At 41.9% G+C, this 21,417-nt stretch overlaps 1 protein-coding gene across 4 annotated transcripts in view; it reads left to right on the top strand.

Annotated features, from left to right (window-relative positions):
* Positions 1-21,417, top strand: part of SMS (spermine synthase) — a 203,786-nt gene that overhangs the window by 110,035 nt on the left and 72,334 nt on the right. For all 4 annotated transcript variants that reach the window (XM_056558603.1, XM_056558600.1, XM_056558602.1 and 1 more), the window contains 3 exons: positions 4,133-4,219; positions 5,755-5,869; positions 6,276-6,355. In XM_056558603.1, the coding sequence (XP_056414578.1) occupies positions 4,133-4,219; positions 5,755-5,869; positions 6,276-6,355 (282 nt within the window). The remainder of the gene's footprint in view (positions 1-4,132; positions 4,220-5,754; positions 5,870-6,275; positions 6,356-21,417) is intronic.

Here is a 21,417-nt window from a genome sequence, read left to right as displayed (position 1 = left end):
AAATAAAAAAATTTAAAAAATCACTAAAATGCTGGTGTTACCCTAAATTTTTTATTTTCACAAGGGAAAATAGGAAAAAAGCGACCAAAATTTGTAACCCCATTTCTTCTGAGTAAAGACCCCATTTCTTCTGAGTAAAGAAATACCCCATATGTGGATGTAAAGTACTCTGTGGATGCACTACAGGGCTCAGAAGAGAAGGAACGCCATTGGGCTTTTGGAGAGAAAATTTGTCCGGAATTGAAGGCCATGTGTGTTTACAAAGCCCCCATGGTGCCAGAACAATGAACCCCTCCACATGTAACCCCATTTTGGAAACTACACCCCTCACGTAATGTAATAAGGGGTACAGTGAGCATTTACGCCCCACAGGTGTCCTGACAGGTTTTTTGAACAGTGGTCATGTGGGGAAGTCCACTGTTCTGGCACCATGGTGTATTTTGCATCCACATATGTGGTATTTCCATACTATTTGGGGGAAAAAATGCATTTTAGTGAAAAAAATATATTTTCATTTGCACATCAGAATTTATCGAAAAGTCGTCAAACACCTGTGGGGTGTTAAGGCTCACTGTACCCCTTGTTTCGTTCCTTGAGGGGTGTAGTTTCCAAAATAGTATGCCATGTGTTTTTATTTTTTTTTATTTTATGCTATTCTGGCACCATAGGGGCTTCTTAAATCGACATGCACCCCAAAAACCATTTCGGCAAAATTTGCTTTCCAGAAGCCAAATGTGACTCCTCTTCTGAGCATTGTAGTGCGCCCGCAGAGCACTTAATGTCCACACATGGGGTATTTCCATACTTAGAAGAGATGGGGGTCAACAAATTTTGTTTTGTTTTGGGTGTTAAGGCTCACTGTACCTTTGTTACATTCCTTGAGGGGTGTGGGTTTCCTAAATGTGACATGCCCCCCAAAAACCATGTCAGCAAAAATTCACTCTCCAAAATCCCATTGTCGCTCCTTCCCTTCTGAGCCCTCTAATGTGCCCACAGAACACTTTACATCCACATATTAGGTATTTCCTTACTCAAGAGAGATTAGGTTACAAATTTTGGGGGGATTTCTAATTTTTTTACCCCTTGTAAAAATTAAAAAAATTGCTCTGCAAGTGTAAAAAAATGAAGATTTGGAATTTTCTCCTTCACTTTGCTGCTATTCCTGAAAGTTTCTGAATGTCATTTTGAATTTCTTGAGGGGTGTAGTTTCTATAAAAGGGTCATTTATGGGGTATTTCTCACAGAAAGGCCCCTCAAATCCACTTCAAACTTAACTGGTCCCTGGAAATTCAGATTTGGAATTTTTTGTGAAAATTTAGAAAATTACTGCTATACTTTGAAGCCCTCTAATGTCTTTAAAAAGTTAAAAAAATGTCAACTTTATGATGCCAACATAAAGTAGACATATCGTGTTTGTGAACCAATACATAATTTATTTGGCATGTCCATTTTCCTTACAAACAGAAAGTTTCAAAGTTAGAATGATGCAAAATTTTCATGAAATTTTGGGTTTTTTCACCAAGAAAGCATGCAAGTAATGACGAAAATTTACCACTATGTTAACCAGTTAAGGGCCAAGGACGTTCTGGAACGTCCCCGCACCCTGGGCTTTAAGGACCAAGGACGTTCCAGAACGTCCTGGTGTTTCTCTGGTCTCTGCCGCGCGCCGGGCAGAGATCGGAATGGCATTCCTGCTGAAATCCTTCAGCAGGCATGCCGTGCAAATGCCAAGGGGGGGTCCCGGGACCCCCCATGTCGGCGATCGCAGAAAATCGCATGTCAATTCAGACATGCGATTTTCTCCTATTCCGGGCTGATCGGATCTCTGGTGACTCGATCACCCGGAAACTTGTGATGATCTCACCTGTCAGTGACAGCCCCGATCATCCTGAAGGGTAGGAGTGAAGTCGCAATGCTGCGATTTCCTCCTATCCCCTGCCATTGGTCAGAATTGATTCTGACCGATGACAGAGCAGGACAGTGGGTTGCCATGGCAACCCCCCATTCTGGCCACCCCTGGATGTCGAGGGGATCGTGGGAAGAAAATGGAGGTCGGTACCTGCAGGAGAAGATGCCTGGAGACCCCGATCGTTGCTGGAGACTGCTGGATCCTGGGTCAGGTAGGGAAACTACTGTGGAGGAGGGGGGAATTGAAAGTGAAAGTAAAGTGATCTTTACTGTGGCAACCACTAGGAAGGCCAAACTGCAACTCCCAGCATGCCCAGACAGCCAAAGGCTGTCTGGGCATGCTGAGAGTTGTAGTTTTGCAACATCTGGAGGGTCACAGTTTGGAGACCACTGTTACAGTGGTGCCCAAACGGTAGCCCTCCAGATGTTGCCAAACTACAACTCTCAGCATACCTAGACTGCCCAGGCATGCTGGGAATTGTAGTTCTGTAACATCTGTCCCTTCAGATTTAGCAATTTTCATGAAATTTTTGAAAATTGCTGCTTTACTTTGAAGCCCTCTAATTTTTTCAAAAAGCAAAAATATGTCCATTTTATGATGCCAACATAAAGTGGACGTATTGTATTTGTGAATAAAAATAAAATGTATTGGGAATATCCATTTTCCTTACAAGCAGAGAGCTTCAAAGCTAGAAAAATGCTAAATTTTAAAAATTTACATGAAATTTAGGGATTTTTCACCAAAAAAGGATGTAAGTAACGCCGAAAATTTACCACCAAAATAAAGTAGCATATGTCACAAAAAAACTGTCTCAGAATCCGAATGATAACTAAAAGCATCCCAGAGTTATTAATGTTTAAAGTGACAGTGGTCAGATGTTCAAAAAACGCTCTGGTCCTAAGGTGTAAAATGGCCTGGTCCTTAAGGGGTTAAAGTAGAATATGTCATGAAAAAACTGTCTCGGAATCAGAATAAAAGGTAAAAGCATCCCAGAGTTATTAATGCATAAAGTGACAGTGGTCAGAATTGCAAAACAGGTCTTTAAGGTGAAAATTAGTCCCTAAGGGGTTAACTGTCTGGTACATCGCTGAAGGACAAATAAACTTTAGGTCACTGTTTCCAAGTAATGTTTTAATAAAATATGTCTCAGTGAGGTGCATGGAAGGGTTCCCTGACTGTTACTGACTTCCATAGAGACCAGTAACATGGAGATGGGTATCATGACGCTAAGACATTTGCCCCATAAGAGCTTATGTGGCTGACAGTGAATTTGACCTAAAAACTGAAGGCAGAAGACTGATAGATGGGCTTATAGTGGAGCTGTCTTTATATTATGATGTTCTGCTTAGTGGAGACAGCTCTTCCTGCATTATTAGCCCAACAGACCTATCTTTGTTATACAGGGCAGCAAAGTATAATAATATATCCACTTTAAAGGGCCTGTCCACACTGCTGAAATTTAGCCGGCAGAATTGGACTTGAAGCGGAGCCTCAATGTTTTCATTGGATTGCTGCTCTGTTGCACTGCAGAATTTCCACTGCTGTATTCTGAGGTGGAATGGTCGTCTGCCGTACGGTGGCGATCTCCCTTATGGAGCCCCAGCTCTCCTCCTTAATGGGGCGAGTCAAGCACCACACGAAGTGCAGGACGACACGCTCCCTCCATGCATCTCTGTGAGAAAGCAGGGGCGCTGGCAGGAGGTGGGGTAAAGGGGATGATGTTTGGTCTCAGGAAGGGGGTCCCCTTAGGATAGGGCATACATTTTTCTATCCAGTAGTATTCCTTTAAGTCCTTTTTTTGCAGAGGTTCACTTTTAAACATACAGGGGGAGATTTATCTAAACCAGTCCAGGGGAAAAGTTGCTGAGTTGCCCATAGCAACCAATCAGATCGCTTCTACCAAGCATTAAACTAAATGGTTAAATGACTTTGACATTTTGAGACAGATACAGGTGTAAGTTATTGACTATATCCAGTTCTAGTGAGTTGTTTTGCCAGAAAGGTTGTTATAATGTATTGGAGAAAATGAGAGTAATGGTTGACAGATTGAGTGATGGAGTCCTTAAATCTGTTGTTCTCTGTCCTTCAGCACAGATTTTATTTCCATACTCTGCAGTGACTGTGAATCGTGAAGTAAATAACATCATTTTTGTCAGGACTGTCAGGGAGACCCATTATATTGTCACACAATAGATTATTACACCTTAACATGCTTCAAACATAGACCAAATGGTGATTGATGGATGTAGACAACATATGCGAAAAACATGCGGAGATGTGTTAGACAATCTGAAAGGTGACTGTTATGAGGTAAGTGGATGATAAGATCGTACTGTTTGTATGTGAATAGAGCTCATCAGTGTACACTGATCAGCAATAATATTAAAACCACCGGCCTAATATTGTATAAGCCCTTCTTGTGCTGCTAAAATAGCTCTGACCTGTTGAGGCATGGACTCCTGAAGGTGTCCTGTGCACAAGACCCCTTAAATAGGCACAGGCATAGATAGTGGTCAAAATGGGCTACGCAGAGCAATACTGAACAAGCTGTCATATGCTGTATGTTGTGACACCTTTCTATCATTGCCATCATTACCTTTTTTCAGCAGTTTGTGCCACAGTAGCTTTTCTGTGTAATTGGATTAGAGGGGTTGGCCAATGCTTCCCATATTCATTAGTGAGCCTCGGGTACCCATGACCCTGTTCCTGAGGCCTCTTCTCCAGATTTTTCCCATTCAGCTAGACTTGATTAACAAGTCTCTCCTTATGGAGAGACATGTCAATTAAAGGGGTACTCCTTCTAAAGCCACAGCAATGTCCCTCCTCAGCCAGTAATTGGCTGAGCGGCAGCGGGACTTATTTGACCCCCTAGCACAAATAAGTGGAGCGCTACTGGAGGCTATGGGGAAGAGAGAGGGATAAGTATAGCTTTTTTTTGTTTAAAGGGGTATTCCGACTTTATACATCTTATCCTCTATCCAAAGAATAGGGGATAAGATGTATGATCGCAGGTGTCCTGCCGCTGGGGACCCCCGCGATCTCTGTGCAGTCCCTGGCATTCTGTGCCAGGCGCTGCCTCCGAGATGGGGGCGTGACATCACAGCCACGCCCCCTAGTAACATAACACCATGCCCCCTCCATTCATGTCTATGGGAGGGGGCGTGACAGAAATCACACCCCCTCCCATAGACATGAATATAGGGGGCGTGGCCGTGACATCACGTCCCTGTCACAGAATGCCAGGGGCTGCACCGAGATCACCTGGGTCCTCAGCAGCAGGACCCTTGCGATCATACATCCTATCCCCTATCCTTTGGATAGGGGATAAAATGTATAAAGCCAGAATACCCCTTTAAGTAGGAAGCCTGGGCATATTTTAATTTAAAAAAAAAAACTTTTTTCCTGGAGTACCCATCTTTAGGCCCAGTTGGGGCAGGGAGAAGCCTGCAGAGAGCCACCTCCTTGACTTTATACATTATTCCCAACTTATTCCCAACTATGATGTCTCTGAAACCATGCAGCATTTCAGAGTAAGTATAGCTCATTGTAGTAAAGGAGCCTGTTTCATGCTGCGTATGGCATTACGTACTTGACAAGTTCCCTTTCATGTTATAAGTAGGAATTTATGGTACTCTTTAAAAAAAAATTAATAAAATAAATCTGTAGGAAAATAGTGAACACAGGATTTAGAACTGTCAAGTCTTACATTTGCTGTGTGTGTGGACATTGCATGTAAATGTAACATTTATCAGATCCGATTTTTTTTATTTATTTATTTATTTTTTACTTTTTTTGTGCAAAAAATTTAATGTAAAATAATGTTTTCTGAATATTATCATGCACAGGTTCTGGTTGAGGATTGTGTCCCAGTGTTGAAGATGTATGCCAAAGAAGGGCGAACCTTTGATTATGTTATTAATGACCTTACTGCGGTCCCCATCTCCACATCTCCAGAAGAAGGTGCTTTTTAATACATTACTTTTTCTGTGTTAAATCCATTTTTATTATTACTTTACACAATCAACAGGTATTACATAGCAAGCTCATTTATACAGTGTCCATATTAGGACATCATCCGGCATCAGCCAAATAGCCATCATTCCTCCTCCCTCATCCTCAAAATCCATTGTCTGAGGTGTGACGGAGGTTTGTCTGAGGTGTGACGGAGGTTTGTCTGAGGTGTGACGGAGGTTTGTCTGAGGTGTGACGGAGGTTTGTCTGAGGTGTGACGGAGGTTTGTCTTAGGTGTGACGGAGGTTTGCCTGAGGTGTGACGGAGGTTTGCCTGAGGTGTGACCAATGTTTGTCTGAGGAAAAGCTGTAAAAATATTTGTTGTCAATGGTACAACTGCTCCTTTATGTTCTAGATTCTACATGGGAATTCTTAAGACTTATCTTGGATCTCTGCATGAAAGTCCTGAAACAAGATGGGAAATACTTCACTCAGGTAAGTAGTAACAAGAATCTCAGCCCAACCAAACGGAAAATAAATGTTTGTGAATGAAGGGTTATAAGATGCTGGGGTCATTGGGAGCAGAGTGGGTAGGGTGGACTTAGGGTTAAAGGTGGGGGGTCGGTGCAGGACCTTTTTCTGATGTTAGGGGCCTTTTGTGGGAAAACCCCTTTAAATTTGAAGCTCCCAACCAGGTTTTATAAGGGGTGCCCCAGAATTAAGCAATAACCTTACAGTATCTTTTTTAAAGAAAGGAATGGAATTAGCTTTTCCCCTTAAGTGAAAATATTTTTCAGGGGTTCCCCTACTGTAATAAGGTTGTGAATCACTGTGTTAATTGTAATCTTGCTTTAAAGGGGATGTCCCAAACTCTCAGCATTATCCTCAATCCACAGAATAGTGAATAACTATGTAATCTTGTAATGTGATCTTGGGTGGGTTTGACTGTTTAGGGTCTTCGGAGAGTGGACACTTGAGTCTCCTGTTGTAATGGAGTGATAGTTCACATGCACATTGCCAAAGGCTGGCCAGGCATGCTGGGATTTATAGTTTGAAACACTGCCCTATGGATAGAGAAAAAGCAATACTGGGCCATCTTGTCCATGATGAATGTATGCTGGGGACTCCATTATGTATTGTGCGTATTCTTGTGGGGTGTTAACTGTATGTTTACTGCTGGGATAACCTTTAGTATGCAATGTCCAATGCCATTTACTTGCATTACAGCATATAGTATTTTTTGTCCACCCATCTACTACTCATTGCATTATACTTTGCAATGCTACATATGTCTGTACAATAGTTTTGATAGATGCATGGCATTCATACAAGCTGTGCATGGAAAACATTTTCTAGACTTCACCTCTATAGAGTATATAATGCACTAAATTTCCAGTTCAAGTCCACTTCTTTTGGGACGAGTTAGGGAAAGGCCAGACAAGTCAGACTCTGCTGTCAGAATGAGTGTGTGAGTGCTAAAAAACTGATTTCATCTAGCATTACCATTACAAGACAAATGATCAGGCAGACCTAGGGTAATACAGTAAATTCCTCCGAGCCAAGATGACTAATTATGCATAAATTATGCGTTTTTATTAATTAGAGGAGTCTACTAATTGGTAATTCCTAAAACTTCCCTGCAACATTCTGAATTATAAATAAATCCCTTGTGGAAACTTACTTTAACTGTGGCTCTGCTGGGCTTTTGGATAGAAAACAGGAGGGCAAAATTTTCCCTCTGTCACCTATTGAAAATGTATCTTCAGAAAATTCTAACTTTTTAAAAATTTTATGTGACTATCCATATAAAGCAAGAATTCAAAAATTCACGTTGGTACTTCCAGTTTTCAGCTGCTCACTTCATAGCATACCACACTTTTCTCTCCTTCATGAAAAAAAAACCTATGCCCAATATATAAATATATGTAGAAATATATATATATATATATATATATATATATATATATATATATATATGCAAAGAAGTTCCGCAGCACTCCAAAGAATATTCAAATAGTGGTTTTATTTTCCCATAAAAAAGTGATACAACGTTTCCCCGGTCTCACACCGGCTTTTTCAAGCATACACAGGGTTGAAAGTGCCACACATTTATATGGTGCAAAGACAATCAATTCATCAATATAATAATTAGTGATAAAAATATGATATAGTAAATAGTGTACAAATACATAATAATAGTGATAGTGCATATTATTAGAGATACATAGTATCATAATCAAAGTTCCGATTGCTGCATGTAAACGTTATATACAGTACATTTCATAAAATTCCATAGCCCAAAACATGTGCAATAGTGTTTAGTAATTAAACAATTAAAAAGAGAGAGACACGCTCCACTCATTGCAGCGTCTCCACATGTGCCAAACACACTGGGGGAGATTTATCAAAACCTGTGCAAAGGAAAAGTTGCCCATAGCAACCAATCAGATCGCTTCTTTCATTTTTAACAAGGCCTCTGCAAAATGAAAGAAGCGATCTGATTGGTCGCTATGGGAAACTGGGCAGCTCTTCCTTTGGGCAGGTTTTGATAAATCTCCCCCACTGTGTAGGATTGGAGCCAATCGCGCACCTAATCACCCACACCACATGACCGGAACGTTCGCGCCTGCGCCTCAGCGGCAAAGCGCTCACGGCGGCCATATTGGTGTAGGGAGAAGTATGCCCAATAGCTGTATATAGAATATATACAGATTCAATGATGTTTAACATATAAATATTTAAATTAATTTTTAAGACTATACAGATGGTGCATTACAATTAATCAATAGCAGGCGCGAACGTTTCGGTGAGAGGCCTGTGACTAGCTAAAAGGGACAAGTATTCTCTTTAGGGAGGAGCACCGCTTCCGGTGTAGAATGGAGATTCAAAAAGGCCATTAGTACTCTTTCCGATTGCTAATGGTCTTTTTGAATCTCCATTATCCATAGAGTCGTTGGCAAGTGTATGGAATTCCAAAGCCCTGCATTTTCATATGCTTACTGTATGCCTTTTTACATTCAGGCATGTGCAGTAACAAGACTTGAATAGAATTTTACAACTCTTTATTTTACTTTATTTTTTTTTTTTACAAGGAAACTAATTTATAAGAAAAAGTATAAATTTTTTTGTACAAAAAAACTTGTGGGATATTAGCTCCGTAGAGTCAGCCAAATTATGGTAAATAGCAGTCAGAGACAGGGAAGTGTCTTCTCCGGTTTTATTTTGAATAAATGTACAAGAAGTCTGAAATGCAACCTTCACATAATAAAAAAAACTCAATAAATCCTGCTTGTCCAGCAATTACTATACAGAAAACGTTCCTGCCTATGCAGGTGGCTTACAACCAGGCACCCAACACAATGGCTCCTCACAGCCTAACTTGTTGGGGAGCTGTCTTTTACACCTGTGCTGATCTGGGTGAACCAAAAAAAAGCTGTAGGATAAAAGGCCCCACTTCCAAACATGCCTTTTTGGCCCACAAAAATCCAGGACGGATAACAGTACTTGCCAAAGTCCCTAGTCTTGCCAGGGATAAAAGAAAAAAAATGTAGGTGTTCTTGTACATATAAAAAAAATTCATACAAATTCTGAATTATGAAAACTATGGTATGACCTATAGAAAAACAACAGACGCCTACAGTATTGTATTTCTGTGGACTGTAGGTGAAGCAGAAACTCCAGTGTACAGCCACAGATCTAGCTCTGCATCATGTAAAATCATTGCCACTGCTTGTACTCTGGAGGGTCAGTTCGCCAGTACAGTGATCCCTCAACTTACAATGGCCTCAACATACAATAGTTTCAACATACAATGGTCTTTTCTGGACCATTGTAAGTTGAAACCAGACTCAACATACAATGCTACAGAGAGTTCAGATCTGTGAAAAGTGTCACTGGCCAGAAGAACCGACCAATCAGAATGGGCAATTTACTGGTAAAAAGCCTGTATTATTGAAGCGTATGTACTGACTGATGTCTGGTAGCGCACCCTACAGTACAGGGAGGTATTACATGTTCTGTACTCTACCTGTATTACTGAAGTGCATGCACTGCCTGGTGTCTGGTAGCGCACCCTACAGTACAGGGAGGTATTACATGTTCTGTACACTTTACCTTTTCCAGGGTTACCTGCTCCTTTGGACACCAGGTAAGGGCGACTCCATATTACTTTTTTAGGGCATTGCATGTACTGGACAGGACCCCAAAGAAGCTCCTGTCCTCTACATAGACCAGTGTTTCCCAAGCAGGGTGCCCCCAACTGTCGCAAAACTGCAACTCCCAGCATGCCCGGACAGCCTTTGGCTGTCCGGGCATGCTGGGAGTTGTAGTTTTGCAACAGCTGGAGGCTCTCTGCTTGGGAAACTGACATAGACAGTGATTTACAGCTCCCAGCAGTTCTTTCTTACTTTTATATGTAAGGATTTGCTTTATCTATATTAGTTATCTACTTATTTTTCTTTAATTCTCACATTTTCCTATTTTTGGATGACATTTTGGTGCCTTTAGAACCGATTACCAGGTTTCCATAGAGTTCTGGTCTCAACATACAATGGTTTCAACATACAGTGGTCGTCCTGGAACCAATTAATATTGTAACTTGAAGGACCACTGTATTGGTTTCAAGTTGTATTAATTTCAGCTGCCATAAAGCAGACACAACCTACTATACTGCTTATACAGTCTATACATGAAGGTATTTACATGCTTCCTATATGACATACAATGAGGATGATCAGGCAGAGCGCTGCACGGCTTCATGGCTTTTATACATGTCAGGCTGTGATGACAACAGTCACTTCTTGTAACTAAAATCTTCCATCGCCATGAACATTCCTTTCTTACATTTCTATCCTTCACTTCTCTTGCAGAGGACAATAAGATTTTTTATAAAGGGTTCACAGAGGTTCTGTGCAGATAATGTGGTGATATCAGGGTAAATTTATGTCTTTTTTTGTACTGTCCAATAGAATGGTTATAAACAGCAGACTTCCCAGGGTAATGGCTTCCTACCAGCTGTACAAGCCTGGAAATAAAAGGTCACCAGCGTTTTAAGTGCATATTCTTTTTCTGTATAAAAGGAGAACATCACTTCACATTAACCCAAACAATATCCTTGCCTTGTGATGTATGAAAATAGAAGAAATCATCGTGATAGCTTTGTATGTTTCGTTTGAGAAATAATGGGAAGATTAACTACAAATATACATTTAGATGCATCATTCGGAGCTTATTTTATGTCATCCAAAGCACTGAGACCTTTAAAGGAAAACTGTCAGCCTGATTACCCACTCTAAACCCAAAACACTGGGTTATAGAGTGGGTGACCAGCTGCCCCACGAGGGGTCACTTACTTAATTTTGTCCAGTAGGTCCTGAGTTATGGGCTGCCAAAATCCTGCTGCTCAATTCACTGAATTGCTCACAGGAGGCGGGGCCTCGCTGCTCCTGCCTCCGTCCGTCAGCTTCTAATGCCACCCCCTTAATATTAGCATATTAATTTGTGTTGACTCCATGTCCTTGTGACGTGAGTCGCCGGTCACGTAAGCGCTGCGTTTTGTCGGTAGAGTGCATTTGCCATAAGAATAAATACAGCTCTCACGTCCTGATGACGTTAGAGCTGTGGCTGCTGCAAGCTCAGCAGAGCAGCAGTGCACACACGCCACTTATCATTAATATGCTAATTACAGGGGTGGCTTTAGGTGCTGATGGACGGACGCAGGTGCAGTGAATTGAGCAGCGGGATTTCGGCAGTGCATAACTTAAGTCCGACTTGACGAAATTAAAGAAAAACTGTCAGCTTTCTTCCCCCGCACTAACCAGCGGTACTGGCTGGTAGTGCGGGGGACGCTGATCAGTTTAATGCTTATCATGCTCGGATCCGCCGTGGGGGTGTGGCCTTAATCTTCTATTTTTGTCATATTCAAATGAGGTGCTAACTGGCACTCTGATGTCAGTGCTGGGCCGCAGCGCCGCCCAGGTCATCGATATTCCTCACCTCTCTCTTCATTACAGAGCGGGGAGAAGAGGGAGAGGCGGAGGGAGGTGAGAAATATTGATGAGCTGGGCGGCGCTGTGGCCCAGCACTGACGTCTGAGTACCAGTTAGCACCTCATTTGAATATACCGAAAATAGAAGATTAAGGCCGAACGGCGCGGCAGATCCGGGTACGGTAATAATCAAACTAATCAGCGTCCCCCACACTACCAGCCAGTACCGCTGGTTAGTGCGGGGGGGGGAGAAAGCTGACCGTTTTCCTTTAAGTAAGTAACCCCTCGTTGGACTCCTGGTCACCCACTCTGTAACCCACTGTTTTGAGTTTAGAGTGGGTGATCAGGCTGACAGTTTTCCTTTAAGACTGCTACCAGCAGACCTCTGTGTAGTGGTGTCCAAACCGTAGTCCTCCAGGGACCAATGACAGTGATCGCTGACCTGGACCATCGACATATGGTCCTGGGGGGTGTTGCAGAAGTTGTCCCCTGCTGGAAACAGCGGGGCTTCTGCCAGTTAACCCGTGCGATGCCGCGCATCGCTGGGTTAACTGAATGCCGTTTATAAACGCGGATCGCAGCAGATCTCCAGAATGATCTGCTGCGATCCGCATTTAAATTAAAAAGCCGGTGGTACATGCGGCTACATCGCGCTGCCACCGGCTCCTATATACAGTACACTGTCATAATTCATAATCCCCGCCGGGAGACGGGAGCTCTGATTGGAGAATAACTATTGGCCAATCAGAGCTTTCCTCTCCCGGCGGCGGGGATTATGAGTTATGACAGTGTATATAGAAGCCGGTGGCAGCGCGATGTAGTCGCATGTACCGCCGACTTTAACAGTTAATAAATGCGGATCGCAGCGGGTCTCTGGATAATGACCCGGTGCGATCTGCACCTCAGCCCCTGGACTACAACTCCCATCATAGGCATAGTCTGTCCATGATGGGAGTAGTAGTTCAAAATGTCCCGCAGCCGGGGGATGTGCAAGTGCCATCCCTCAGCGTTGCGGGACTACAACTACTCCCATCATGGGACAGACTCTGTCCCATGATGGGAGTAGTAGTCCAAGGGCAGATAGTAGCAGATCATTTTCCAGAGACCTGCTGCAATCCGCATTTATTAACTATAGAAGCCGGCGGTACATGTGGCTACATCGCGCTGCCACCGGCTTCTATATACAGCTCTTATAAGTCATAATCCTCGCCGGGAAAGGGGAGCTCTGATTGGTTAATAGCTATCCACCAATCAGAGCTTCCTTCTCCCGGCGGCAGGGATTATGAATTATGTCAGTGTATACAGGAGCCGGTGACAGTGCAGTGTAGCGCTTGTACCGCCGACTTTTACAGTTAATAAATGCGGATCGCAGCGGGTCTCTAGAGAATGACCCGGTGCGATCTGTACCTCAGCCCCTGGACTACAACTCCCATTAGGGGCTGAGTCTGTCCCATGATGGGAGTTGCAGTCCTTACTGTGCCAAAATAGACACTTTTGGTACGTGTCCTCCGAGGTGGTGTATATTTGCGCAAGAAAATGCCGTTTGCGCATTTTTTTTGCGCAAAAAAACAACAACGCAGTTAGTAAATTGATTCTACAGTAGAAAATGCTCTATTGTAGAATTATCTGTAGACAAGGGGATGAAAAGTTCTATCAAAATTTGCGCAAAAAAACATTTGCGCTTTTTTTTGCGCAAAAAAATAGACACAAAATAGCTCTATATACAATGATAAATTCCCCCCATTGTGATCTATTCACAAACACAGTCTAGCTCAATTGATGCTGTTCACGAAACCAAGGTAAGAGGACATTGCAGGGAAGGGTAGTTGAGAGAGAGAGGTAGAGAGCAATAAAGAACAATCTAACAATCTGTTCTATGTGGCCCGTGGTTCAGGCAGCATGAAACTGACAAGAGGGTTCCCTTTAAAGGGGTACTCCGCTGCTCAGCGTTTGGAATAAACTGTTCCGAACGCTGGAGTCAGCGCCGGGAGCTCCTGACATCATAGCCCCGCCCCCTAATTATGTCACGCCCCACCCCCTCAATGCAAGTCTATGGCAGGGGGCGTGGCAGCCGTCACGCCCCATCCCATAGACTTGCATTGAGGGGGCGGGGCGTGACTCCAGCGTTCGGAACAGTTTATTCCAAACGCTAAACAGCGGACTACCCCTTTAACGCCTAGAGAACACATGTTGTAAATATATATCATGAGCACGTTATACTACAGTTGCCAGTTGTCTGCTAGGGCTGATCGGACCTAAATGGTGAAATGTGTCCCGATTAATTAAGAAGACAGCCCCTACCAGCCTCCTTGCCGTTGGATCGATGTTCTGGATATACAGTACTGATAACACTTGTCTCTGCCTTCCCCTATGGGGACAAAAATTTGTGGACCCTCAACACAGTAGGGTTTTAGGTTGAACTTGATGGACTCTTGTCTTTTTTTAAACCATTCAATTTTAATTACCTCCCCATCCCCCTTTGCCCATTTTAAAACAAAATAATGTAAACAAAAATATTTGGTATCATCTCGTGTGGAATTGATTAAAGTAGCAAAATTGTGTTTTGTTTATTTATTTACATTTTTTTAAATTTTACCCCACGAAATTTTTTTTTTTGGGCTTCACGTTTTGTGGTAAAATGAGCCCTAGCGTAACAAAGAACACCTCGTCCTGCATAAAACAAGCCCTCACATGTAGGTGAAAAATAGAAAAACATATGGCTATTAAAAGGTCAGGAGAAAAAAAAATGAAAACTGAAAAATAGAAAACAAATTACTAGGTCCCGAAGGGGTTAAAGAAGTTACCCACTACATTTGGATCTCTGGGATTGCGAATATAGGCTGGCACAATGTTGGTTTCCCTTACCTGTCTCTATTGAACTGCCTACATTGAGCTGTAAGTATGTAATGTAGAATCCGTTTACTGCAGTGTTCACAGTGCTCTGCATTAAGAAACGGCCCCTTTTATAGTTTTTAGTTTAGTCTAGTAATGCATGTTTTACTAGTTGTGAAAATAAAAGCAGGTTGTATGGAATGGAGAAAGTCGAGGACTGATGGAAAAGGGATGTAAATGGCTTTTAATGCAAAAGAGCATTTTCTGAGCAGTACACACTGTGTAAACAGCTAGCAAATGGTACTGATGCAGAACCGATTCAACATTTGCCTATTTCACACTCCTATAACATATCTTCTATATGTTTGTATATGAGAATTGCAATCCTTAGGATTTAAATATATTCTTACAGCAGAAATAATATTAATGTTCTATTCTGCTTTTTAACTACTGCATTGACAGATCCGATCTCAACGCCAAATATTATTCTCCGCCTGTCCATTAGGGGGCAGTGGAAGTATAGTATATTTTTATATTCATTGATATGTTCATAGTACCTGAAGTGGGGCCTATTGCTCAGACATTAGATGTAATGATGCAAAGGTTCTTCTGTCTTTACACTTGTGTTATTACTGTTATATCCACATTGAGACACTTATATATATTTAAGTCTCTATAGCAGCTATTTGCATTATCTCTGTTTCTAACAAATCATCAATTTCAGTGGATTCAAACAACATTGTGTGACAGATTGGCATATTTCCATGGAATAAAAGAGGTTTCTTAGGACCTTAATCCGTGCTACACCATATAATTGATGACATACTGTACATGTTGTTCATTCTGCTTTTGGTTTAATGGAAATCCTTGTTTCATAGCATATCATTTTAAAGCTTAATTACTTCTCAATAATGTAACAGGCACATATGTTTCCAGAAAGGCCCCATGGAACCTGAGATATTTACTGCTAGATGCCAGCTTGTTAGTCTATACATTTTCTTGCTCCGAGGGGCTTCCTGTTGTGCATTCTGTAGATTTACAGAATGTCTGATTTCCTAGGAAAAATGCTTTTTCCAGGAATGAATGTATGCATAATGTTAATGGTATAAACTTACAGTCTGCTTCAGAGTAATGGAATTTAACTGTAAGCGGAAGGATCTGTGCACAGATATGATGTCTCTGTGTTATGGAGAGTTCCATGGATACATGTGATGCAACTTTGCTGTGCATTTCACTTTCTGCAATATGGATTCAACATTAAATTACGGTAGACCTTCAATGACTATTAGCTTTTATTAAAGGGGTACTCCGGTGGAAAACTTTTTTTTTTTTTTATCAACTGGTGCCCGAAAGTTAAACAGATTTGTAAATTATATAAAGAGTAGGAGAGGCTCTTATCAACTAGTTTCCTGGGACCCGAGCTACTCAAATAACACCTATACCCATGATGTAAAATGCAATTAATAAAAAATGGAAATTGAGGCTCAGGGTCAATGAATATTGGATGATGATATGTTAATTATAATAAAATATATATGATAATTAAAGTGTGTGCCAAACCTCACAGGGCCCTTGTGGGTTGGCAAATCCACAATAAAAATTCACAATAAATATACAAATATAATACGGCAATTGTAACTAATATCAACAGGTATTAGTAAAATTCATAAAATTGTAAAAAATATATGAGTGTCCACAGTATCCGATAAAACAGCCAAAATTATCCACAGTGTCCGATAAATCAGTCAAAATTATCCACAGTGTCCGATAAGCCAGCCGAAAGAATAGAGATATTTTTGAGAAATTGATCTAATAGTTGGTGGGTACCATGAAAATAAAGTGCATATTAATCTCTTAGTAGTTTTGTTCAAATGAATCCCCTTGTATATGAATATTTGTAATCCCATGTATAAATTCTGGCTCTTTATGCAGAGAGCCCGCTGCTAGAGACTGAGCAGTCTCAATGATATACAGCGATGTCTGAAGTGAGCTTATAGGGAGGATACAATGTTGCTAGACAAGTGATACAATGTATGCATACAATTGTGTAAAGGGTTTAGTTCTCTTGAATGAAACATCTGCTGCTAGAGATTTTGCGGTCTCAACTTATGCAGTGGGTTTTGGTGGGCAAATAAACAGGGGACTGCAGCGCTTCAAATGTACAGCATAGCTGTATACATAGTACCTGATGTGGCGCTGGTGGTCCCGGCTTGGTACAGATGATGGTCGGCTGTTAGAGACACGGCTTGTCTCAAAAGATACAGCAAATTGTAGAGGATCCGATCCTTGTAACGGCTCTGATAATTAGCCCGATGTAGCGTATCCTCGTTGCTGGAGCGTTGCGCATAGGTTTGATGCTCCAAAAATTTAAGGGTTCTGTCTCTGGGATATTGGCTGTATGGAGTGGCACTTAGAAGGGAAAGCTGGACGCGTTTCAAGTCCTCCGTAGGACTTTTCCTCAGCAGCTTTTAGTACCACTCCATACAGCCAATATCCCAGAGACAGTTTTTGGCGCATCAAACCTATGCACAATGCTCCAGCCTCGAGGATAAGCTACACCAGGCTAATTATCAGAGCCGTTACAAGGATCGGATCCTCTACAATTTGCTGTATCATTTGAGACAAGCCGTGTCTCTAACAGCCGACCATCATCTGTACCAAGCCGGGACCACCAGCGCCACATCAGGTACTATGTATACAGCTATGCTGTACATTTGAAGCGCTGCAGTCCCCTGTTTATTTGCCCACCAAAACCCACTAATACCTGTTGATATTAGTTACAATTGCCGTATTATATTTCTATATTTATTGTGAATTTTTATTGTGGATTTGCCAACCCACAAGGGCCCTGTGAGGTTCGGCACACACTTTAATTATGATAAATATTTTATTATAATAAACATATCATCATCCAATATTCATTGACCCTGAGCCTGAATTTCCATTTTTTATTAGATTTGTAAATTACTTCTATTAAAAAAAAAATCTTAATCCTTCCAGTACTTATTAGCGGCTGTATACTACAGAGGAGGTTCTTTTTCATTTCTTTTCTGTCTGACCACATTGCCCTCTGCTGACACCTCTGTCCGTGTCAGGAACTGTCCAGAGCAGGAGCAAATCCCCCTAGCAAACATATGCTGCTCTGGACAGTTCCTAAAATGGACAGAGGTGTCAGCAGAGTGCACTGTGGTCAGATAGAAAAGAAATCCAAAAAGAAAAGAATTTCCTCTGTAGTATTCAGCATCTGGTACTGGAAGGATTAAGATTTTTTTTTTTTTTTTAATCCCCCCCCCACTGGAGTACCCCTTTAAATACTGATAAAGGGAAAATCTCATCTTATAAAGTGATGCCATATCACTAGGATGTACTGTTACCTTATTAGTTGGAGTCCGTCCTATGATCTTGAGTCTCAACACCAGTGTTTCCCAACCAGGGTGCCTCCAGGTGTTGCAAAATTACAACTCCCAGCATGCCTGGACAGCCTTTGGCTGGGAGTTGTAGTTTTGCAACATCTGGAGGCACCCTTTTTAGGAAACACTGCTCTACACAGCTGCCCTACAGAGCTGCACCCTTGACCACTAGACTAGCTTGATGCAGGTGCCAGTGTGCAAGAAAAAGCAGATTTAATTTTTTGTTAAATATTGATATGAATTGTGGACACAATTGTGGACACTAGCTGTTAATCCACTGCTTACATTCACAAGCACGTACTGCCATTGAACAGAGAGAATTTAACAGCTATATGTGATATCTGGTATCACATATCTCCACAGGAAACCAAATGATCAGCTAGAGACAGAATTAAAGGGGTATTTCGGGCAAAAACATTTTATCCCCTATCCAAAGGATAGGGGATAATATATCTGATTGCGGGGGGGACCATCCCCAGTCCTGGAGGTTTCCGAAACTGGAGACACAGCTCCCGCATAGAATGCGGGTGCTGCAGGGAGATCGTGGGGGGTCCCAGTGAAGGGCCCCCCGCAATCAGACATGTTTTTGCCCGGAATACCCGTTTAATCTTATACAGTTAATGTATCCCAAGGCAGCAGACCCCATACTTTACGTTAAAACTAGGAAATCCGTTGCCAAAAATACAATTCGATTTACTGTAAATATACCAGAATTCTGGCTCTGGGAATTGTTCTGTATAGTTCACAGTGGACAAGCAGGATTTATTTGGTGCTTATGCCTGAGTGTTAAGGCTGTAAACAGTTCCATGTCCCTTTCTCTTACCGCTATTTTTGAGCTATTTGACTGGCTGTATGGAGCAAATGTCCCACAACTATTACCAATGAACACTGGCAGAGGTTTCCTTTCCTTATTAAAAATACATGTGAGTTTATAAAATTTCTCCATATAGAAGGATTCATCCATACAGCATACAACAGCTGTCTATAGTGTATGGCCACCGCTAGACTCCATAATTCTATTACACACTGTACTGTTAAAGTTTAATGTATATCTGGAACAAGACATGGACATTCCTCAGTCATTTCTGACCTTTATATATGTTAATTCCAGTAACTCAGTAGTATATCAGAAGTGCCTGAATCTCATTAAAATAAATAGTAATAATAAAAACAAGCAATAACACATTCCAGGATTGTCCAGGAAGGTCTAGTATGCTTTTATATACAGCAATCCGGCAAATATAGTAATTTTTTGCATATTGCAATGGTTAAGATTAATTAGATGTATACACCAGAGTTAAATAAATAAATACACACAGCAATAATTGGTCAGCACATCCTAATACACAACTATTGCAGGGATGGGGAATTCCTATCGCCCGACGCCCGGGACTAGCAATTTTGGGCGCCGGGCAGGTGAATTTGTCCGGCTTCGGGCAAGCAGGGCCGGACCTGACAAATGCGGCGGCGATCTCCAGTCTGTATGGAGCGGGCTCCCGACTCCTGCCAGCTCCATACTCTGCAGCCTGTGTCCTCTGAAGCAGAGCAGGGGAGATGAGAAGCTGTGTACAGTATTTGTCTTCTCTCCCCTGCTCTGCAGACGTGCGGGGGGAGATGAGGGGGCGTGGCTTCTTGCTCCCCGTGCAGACCTGCGTCCTCTGCCTTCACTCCCCCCAGCTGTAGCTTCGGAGAGCTGAGGGGAGGAGGCACGTCTGCACGGGGAGATGCATGCGGCGCTCACAGGGGAGTATGGAGCGGGCTCCGGATTCCTGCCCGCTCCATACTCTGCAGCCCCTGGCTGTTCTCAGTAGCCGGGGGCCGCCGCTAATAGCCAGCATGCGGTGATCGCCGCGGCTGGCTATTAACCCTTTAGATCGCCGCTGTCAAAGCTGACAGCGGCGTCTAAAGGGACATGTGAATGCTCCCTAGTGGGCTAGTGGGTTGGATCGCCCCCCCGCAGTGCGATCGTGGGGGGAGATCCACTATAGAGGTCCTGCTGTCCTGGCTCTGTCATTGATAGATCCTGGCTGGACCAGGCTCTATCAATGGATCACAGAGCACACAGATTAATAGAGTTCAATAGAATCTATTCATCTGTCTGAGGAATCTAATGATTCCTCCTATAAGTGTAATAAAGTGTAAAAAAAAAAAAAAAAAAAAGTTTTAATAAAAGTTTGAAAGACACACATTAACCCATTGGTCTTCAAACTGTGCCCCTCCAGATGTTCCAAAACTATAATTCCCAGCATGCCAGGACAGCCATTGGCTGTCCGGGCATGCTGGGAGTTGTAGTTTTGCAACATCTGGAGGGCCATAGTTTGAAGACCGCTGCATTAACCCCTTCCATGTTAAAAGTTCAAATCACCCCCTTTTCCTATATAAAAACATGCAAACATAATAAAAATAAACATATTTGTACAACCTATTAAAATATAACATTATGTATCCCGTACAGTAAATGTAAAAATATACCAAACCACAGATTTGCAATTTTTATAATATCCCAGAAAAAAAGTTAAAAAGCGATTAAAAAGTCAGATCAATACCAAAATGGTACCGATACAAAAAACAGATTATGGCGCAAAAAATTAGCCCTCATACAGCCTGGTATGCGGAAAAAAAATAAAGCTACAGGGGTTAAAAAAGGGCAATTAAAAAAATTTGAAAAAGTTCATAATTAGTAAAACATGACGTAAACGATACAAATCTGGTATTACTGTAATCAGGCGGCCTAAAGTATAAAACTAACATGTTACCTCAACCACAAGGTAAATGGCGCAGAAAAGAAAACCACCACATCTGCAAAATGATCTTTTACTATTTTAATTTCACTTCCCTTAATATATATATATATATATATATATATATATATATATTTGGTTCGGAGAATATGTTATTGAAAAATTAAAAGATATCCTTATAGCAGGTAGTTATGGCTATTATAGGGCGAGGAGGAAAAAATCAGAGCGTAAAAGCGAAAATTGGCCGGGACAAGTGGATCGTCATGAGGGACAAGTAGATTTTGCTCCATTTTAGTCCCGTGGACAAGTAGTTTTTTATATAATTTCCACACCCCTGCTATTGTATGAAATAAGTATACAGGTGCACGCTGCTGTGGCTGAACTACAAATACAAACAGCAGCACACTGCTAGTGCTAAGCTATATGTGAAATATGACATGTTTTACTTTGCAGTACTGCTATGGTGAAAAATAGAGGTTCTTAGCTTACCATTTGGCCAAATAGTGTGTACCATCCCACCACGATAAGGTGACTGTTACACATGTGGGGAGAGTGGCTGCCTTCATCTTGGTTCATGCACAAGGTGAG

Source organism: Hyla sarda, chromosome 2, assembly GCF_029499605.1.
Source record: "Hyla sarda isolate aHylSar1 chromosome 2, aHylSar1.hap1, whole genome shotgun sequence".
In the NCBI taxonomy this organism is placed as follows: domain Eukaryota; kingdom Metazoa; phylum Chordata; class Amphibia; order Anura; family Hylidae; genus Hyla; species Hyla sarda.
This window is presented reverse-complemented; position numbering and strand designations above follow the sequence as displayed.